At 41.0% G+C, this 7,052-nt stretch overlaps 1 protein-coding gene across 1 annotated transcript in view; it reads left to right on the top strand.

Moving 5' to 3' along the window:
* Nucleotides 1-7,052, top strand: part of SASH1 (SAM and SH3 domain containing 1) — a 94,952-nt gene that overhangs the window by 30,294 nt on the left and 57,606 nt on the right. The window contains 1 exon segment of the mRNA XM_009999975.1: nucleotides 5,059-5,108. Within this exon segment, the coding sequence (XP_009998277.1) occupies nucleotides 5,059-5,108 (50 nt within the window).

Genomic DNA, 7,052 nt, shown 5'->3' with positions numbered 1-7,052 from the left:
TCCCCCCCCCCCATTCCTCCTGCATAGCTCATTTCCTTGCTCCAGAGGTTTGCTGCTGCTGCAGGATGTTACCATTTAGCATGTGTCAGCTCTGGCTCTAACGTGCAAGAGTAATGGAGCAGAAAAGCCTTCACTCTTCACTGAAACAGCTAAGAGGATGGTCCAGAGGCTTTGAGGCTCAAAATGGGACTTTTACTAATCTATGCCACTGGGAACTCGCTGAGGTGCTTAATTCCCTCAGATGCTTGCTGAGGTGGTTGCTACAGGGATAGATCTTTTTTATTTCTTTACCTGTGACTCAGAGCTAGTGACCTGTGGACAGTTTCCATTTACACACCTGCATACCTGCCCAGTTGCTGCACAAGGGCTTCCCATCACCTTCTCCAAAACCTCTATAGATGCTAAACTGTGGTATGTGGTAGAGGACACCAGCTAGAATGGTTGCTTTCAAAGTAAAGGAAACTCTTGGAGACGTTTGGTGCTCTGACTATCCTTCAGATACATCTTTGTTTAATCATTTCAAAAGCTAGACTAGAATATGCTGTGTGTAATCAGAACAACCAGGGAAAATGTTTGGGGAAAGGCACTGGCAGAATTTTCTCTTGGAAGTTTTCTACTGTAGGTGCCTTTAGACCTGCTAAAATGGTTTCATAAAAATCTTTTTAAGTGTATGAACATTTTACTCATTTCTTTTTTCCACTGGTTATGCCACAGGATTTTCCCACCACTCAGCCAGGTCTCGCTTTGCACAGTTGCTCTCTGCACAGTGAGATTAGTCCTGTCTTGGGATCTGCAGAGGAGTGTTTAAATTTATAATTCAAATTTATACAGCTCCTGTGGCGGAAACTGTGAAGTTCATGAATTTTTAATTCGAAGGGATTCATTCAATGAATATAATTTCCTAAACTGACTAAGTTTTGGTGCAGAGCATAAATGAATCTTAATGTTTAGGTGATTAAAAGACAGACATTCACCTAGAATGTATGAGTTCCACACTGGGTACCCAGTTTCCTTTTCAATGCTCTTCTGTCCATGCTTGTGCATTTCAGGGGCAGAACAGCAACGCCTTCAGATAGGCAATGTCCCTTATCTGTTACCTTACATACAAAACAACTGAACTGAAGTTATCACAAGGGGAAAAGTTTCTCATGAATTCAAAACCTGCCATTCTAGTCAAGAAATTAGTTTCCAGCTTCTTCACTGTGTATTTTGTGCTTTCTTCTCATGCACGTTTTTCAGGCTTAGCTCATAAATGATTGTAGAACTGTTTTCAAGATTTTTATGAGGGAAGGTAGTATATAAAACCAAAAACACACTATTTAGAAGCCTGCAATAATTTGAAAAGAAAGTGTATCTAAATGATCACATAAATTGCACTGTGCAAAGTAAGAAGAAAAGCTACCTGTGAAGACGTTTCTTTCTTGAGCCCTGAGGCAAACATCTTGCAGCCTGAAGCATGAGCCACAAGTCCTGCTTGTGAAGCCTACAACTTACATTTTCTTTCAAAATGAGAGATTTGTAAAAAGCACTTTGGTGATTTGCACTTGTGCACCAGAGCTCCCAAGCCTGTTTGTCTCTGCGTTCGCTTTCTGCAGCACCCACAGTGCGGAAGGGTTGGTGATACCAGGCAGTACCCGGGCAGCAAAACACCTGTAGACTTTCCCTTCCTTTGGCTGTTGGATCTTAGTTTCAGCCTGGACCTTGGGGCCTCATCCTGCAGCTGTCCCCGTTACGGTGTCAGCTTTGGATAAAAAAGGAGGCAGGAAGGAAATAGGACTGATAAGAATATGGCTGTAAGGCTGGGAGAACAAAATGTTTCTGCAAATGGAGATCGTTTTAAATCAACTGTAGGTGGCTTTATGATGCTACATTAAATTCAGTAGGCTCCACTCTACAGGATATTAGCATTACTAATTTTTAAGACCTGCCTCTGGCTTTATTATCAGTAGTTGAGATTCTGTGCTGCACTAACCTTGGACCTCGAGGGGAACTGCACAAGCTGGTGCTAAGCCACTGTTTGCTCTCTCTTTTCTGTGCTCCCTGGAGGTTAGATACAATTTATTAATATCACAGTTTTTCCAGAATCTTCAGATCATAGTTGCTATGATTTAACAATGTGTTGGATGTTTGCTGTGTGCACTGATGCTGTCTGGGTATAGGACTGGAGACTCGGGCACACTGTATAGTGTGCAGGTGTCTTCAATGTCTGGTACACCTCAGACAAGCTTTATGAACATGCATCGAGGGCAGTTATTTGGGGCAGCAGACTGCTAGGACAAAATAACTATCACTCTGATATCTGCTTTGTCTAGACCAGAGTCCTGGAAATGCAGGTGAGGGATGCCTATTACTGCAGTGGCTGTTTGTATAAACCCAAGCTCTCCTCTACTTAATTTTAAAGATTTGGTTGAGAAGGGTGAAAGATGTACTTTAATGAAGCACATCTTTGAAAATATTTTTTGAAAGATGGTATAGGGTGCCTGAGAGTGTGCTAATGCTACATTTGCTCAACCTTCTAGAATTAGCCCTTGGGATAAAGTCCAGTCCGTATTGGATTAAAGTCAACCCAACTTGTGGATTTTAATGTGAGATTTAGTGGATTTTAACCTAAATAAATAGTTGCTCAAAGCTGTTGAAAGTTCTCTCAGTTGTATTCTAGATCTATGCCAGGAATTCAGACAAGAGTAGTGCCATTCTTAGTATTTTCCTTTGTTTGTCTAGTAGCAATAGGAAAAATATAATTCTGCTCATCACAACAGTACAGGAGTATCAGGTGTTTTGCATTCCAACATTACAAAGTAGAGTTTTAGAGGAGGGAGAGAAGAGTTGTCCTTGCTTCTGTCCTCCATAGTAATCTTGATCCTTTAAAACTGCTCTTGTTCTGTGATAGGCTGGACTGGACAGTAAATGAGAAAAAGAAAGCAAATGCAATCAGCTTTTTTAGGATTTTAGTCCGTGGGGTTTGCAGCTGGCTGTTCAGCTGAATAGTTTTAGACTGAAAGTAGTAACCTTCCATTTAATTGCAATCTCAGGCTATGATTTAATAAGCAACTGCTCAAGCAAAAGACTCCTATACGCCCTGAGAACAGATAGTTTCTAAAAACTAGCATATTTAAAACAAAACAAAAACAAACAAACAAAAACCCAACAAACCAACACGAACAAAAAACACCAAAACCCATCAAACACTTGCAGCACGTACTTTTTCAAGGCAACAGATAAATAATCAGAAACGAGACATTGGAGACATGATGGATGCTCCTGACTGGCTGTGTGAAACTTTAAACTGGAATAGCTGATAAAGTGCTCCCTTTTTCACCTGCACAGCAGTTTGTGGGCAAGTGAGGTGCTTGTGAACAGGAAGTGTTCAGAGAATGGGGCTTGTCTCTCCCTTCTTCTTACGGACTGCTAGGTGGGGGTGGGAGAGTGCCTGAGGAAGATTCGCAGCGATGTGCCTGCAGACTTTTCCAGATGCAAAACTTAATTGGATTCCATTTTGACAGAGCTAATGCAGAGGGAGAGGGATGCCTGTTGCCAAATAGCTAATTTGACTTCCCTGATCTGTGAACATCTGTGGAATTTCCCTGGGCTTGGTCCAGCTTCTGCTTGAGTAGAGGAGTCCTGTTGGATCTATCAGGAAGTGAATGGGGTTGCCTTTTCATGCTGACTTCCACTCAAGGACTTCAGTTCCTTTTCCATTATATAAAATCAGCAAAAGCAGACATGCAGACCATGCACGGTCAGGCAAAATCCCCCAGTTGGGCAATGACTCTATGTCAGCCTTATTTATTAGCAAGGCCGTGATCCATCCTATGCCCTGCTGGCTGCCATGGCCAGCAGTGCAAGACAACTCAGTCCTGTGACTGTAGAGTAGGCTCCTCTCTAGTCTAGATCTTCCAGACTTTCTGGGCAGACTAATTCAACACTGCTCCATGGCAGTCAGTGTTCATTTCCTGTTTAGTATCAAAAAGCTGTGTTTCCAGAAAACTGTGTCTGGTTTTCTTTTTTGTATTAAATCTTGAGAACATTTTGCCACCCTTTCTGTAAACAAAGGGCATAGGAAGTGCCATTTCACAGATAAGAGACTTACATGTAGGCTGAGGGTTGCATGAACAGAAAGACTGTAAGTAGGTTCCCCCATGGTTTCACATGCAGATCAACCAGCAAAGTGTAGTTGTCAGTACTAGCAACTGTAATTTCTTTCTCCATTCTAATTGGAGTTTTCCCACTGACTGCAGCTAGACTTGTTGTTAATAGAATGTGCCTTTTAGGCAGTTGGCTTGCAGACTTAAATTAGATACCACCAGTGGGACTCGCCTCATCTAACTTGAGGGAGCCGAAACCTGTCAGGCATGTTGTTCTGTAAGAGTTCCTGACTCTTTCCATTGACTGCAAAGGGGCTCTGGATGACCAGATTTGTCCTGCTGACAAATTTCCATGTGAGAAACAGGCCTTGCTGAAAGGTATCTGAATCTTCTCAGTATTTTTAGCTCAGAGGATGCTCTTTTAATGTCAGGTTTTCACTGTGTGTTCTTCCTGAAAGTAGCCTTTTGGAAATTGCACTTAAACTTATCTAAAGTAATGTGTGATGATCTAGTGAAAATAACACAGCCCTCTTTGTTTTCTTTTTAGCCACTTCTGTCTGGCAATTTTAACTTCTTCTCCAATAATTCTAAATTACCGAAATTCTCCAGTAATAAGGATGGAATAAGCCATTTTACTGGATTTTTTTCTGAAAGTAGTTTGTTCTGGAGAGGTTAATGTTTCCCATTTGCATGGTTTTGAGGTAGTCCTTGGTTCTCTTACTGTTTCTCCTTCTCTTTTTCTCCTCTTCAGATTTCTTCTTTCTAATGTCTGGATATTTCATTAACCTGACATCTGTTCTGTTTTAGGAGAAACCTGATGCCAGCTCCGCATCTCTACAGCTGCGATCCCAGATTGAGGTTAGCACTTCTTGATCATCCAATTTTGTTTGTTTGCTCTTTAATTTGGTACGCTGCGTAAGTTGGGTGAAAGTTGCTCTCATGTTTGCTGTCACTGCTGTCTCTTCTCTTTCAGGAGTCACTTGGTCTTAGCAGTGCAGCATCAACACCCGACACTGAAAGAAAGTAAGTGAAGGACTCAGGAAGTGAGAAAGGAGGGAGTGGGGATTTGGTGTGTTTTCTTTTTTGTTAAAGTAAATTAATTTTAATTTGTATTGGCGTTTGAAGATTTCAGATCCAGCTGCTATTAGTGAAACCTGTTTTGGAACATATTCCTTCTCTCATTCTCTTTTGGCCTTTTATTATTTAGGTTTTCAGATCAAGAAAGGGTTATATTTTTCTCTCCTCTGTGAGCACTTGGGGTGTGCATACACCAATATGACTGGTAGTAATTTCTGAGGAACATCATTGATTTCAAGTTCTCTGCAATTTAAACCTACTTTTAAAATAATTGTCTGTGACTAGACCTAATGTAGCCATGAAGAGATAGGGGAGAGGAAGGGAGAGTTACAAACTTAACCCACTTTCCTTTTCCTGTGCACTCCTGGGTTTGTAACTGTTCTTTTGAAGAAGGTGCCAAAGGAATGAAGCATTTCAAACCAAGTTAAAAGGAGCTTTAATTTTAGCAATCCTTGATAAAACCTCTCTGTGAGGAATGAGGGGGGTTCTGTTTACTGTCACCTCCTGCTGCAATGCGTGTGCTTGTTTTCTGTGCCTCCTTCCTTTGATCCCAAGATCTTGGATCTTTGCTGCTAAGGGTAACGTGCAGCAGTGCATGAATACAACTGACACTGTACTTCCAATTGCCTGCATTTCATGGGGCAATGCCAGCTGGACTATTTCAGAGGGAGTACGTGGAATACAGTTAAGATGTGATGTGCTTTCATAAGGTTTTTACAGTCCCACATTTGAGTATCTTCTAGTGATTCAAACCTGCACTATTGCTTCCCTTGCTAGTTCAGTAGAAGGAGTGTTAGTCTCAGAGGGAGCTGTGGTGGATGAAGAGTATTGCACTTGCCTGAGCATTGGCCATGTTAAAGTCAGGTGTATGGTAGGGAACAGCTGCTTAGGAGCTTTTCCTTCTGAAAGCTATTTCATGCTAAAGATCTTGGAAAGCAATAAATTATCTTTTAGAGGTGCCTTGTTTTTCTTAATTGCTTACAGGGAAAGCAGTTATGGTGTGCTTCAGGTAAATGCTCATTTTCAAAAAACTTAAGACAAATAAGATGATTTTTACATTGGGTCCTGTCATTGCCCCCATATTACATGCTGTTAACAGAGAAAGCCTAGAAGGCTGAGAGTTTAAAAGTAGTACTTTGAATATTGAATCAGGGAGAAGTTTTCTTCAAGGATACAACCCTGTCTGACATTATAATGAAACCAAAAATACCAAGTGGATAGGAACGTTGAGAGCTGTAATCTGGAAAGTAAGCCTCCAAGGTTATCCTATAATCATAACACATTTCTGTCAGTCTCAAAGCACCTTCCCCATGGGTAAATATCATCCCATCTCAGGTAATAATGAGATAAAGATCTTGCAGGAGGACAGCACACAGCTAGGCATAAACTCATTTTACAAGTTCTAGCCAGTTTCCTAAAATGTGTTTCTTTGTAGGTGTTGTACCACAAATAACTGAGTGGGAAGACAGTATCTATAAAAACATCTTGTGGCTCTATTCTGAAAGAGCCCATTTACCTCACTGAAAGGAAATTAACTTCATTATCTTAGTTCATATGGAAGGGACCTGTGATTTTTGTGGACCTTTCAAGAATGGAAATGTCCTGTTTGAGGATTGTCTGTCAGCTAAAATGTGTACATGATTAACCAGATCGGATATATGAAATCAGCACAAGGCAGATTGTGTAAAATAGTTGTGCAATAAGAAACAAGGCCATGTGATGCATGCTAATTGGACAAGGTGTTGAAAATAATAAATTATATCTACTCCATACCATGCAAATTATTTCATACTGAAATTATCCAGGCCTGTGACTGTTAGTGACAGCCTGCCATATCAATGCTGGTTCCATCCCTCTAGCTTGGGGGACTAAATTGTCACAGGAATGACT

Source organism: Chaetura pelagica, unplaced genomic scaffold (genome assembly GCF_000747805.2).
Source record: "Chaetura pelagica isolate M959 unplaced genomic scaffold, ChaPel_1.0 scaffold135, whole genome shotgun sequence".
Taxonomy (NCBI): Eukaryota; Metazoa; Chordata; class Aves; order Apodiformes; family Apodidae; genus Chaetura; species Chaetura pelagica.
The sequence above is the reverse complement of the archived record's forward strand: the minus strand, read 5'-3'. Positions and strand labels throughout refer to the sequence as shown.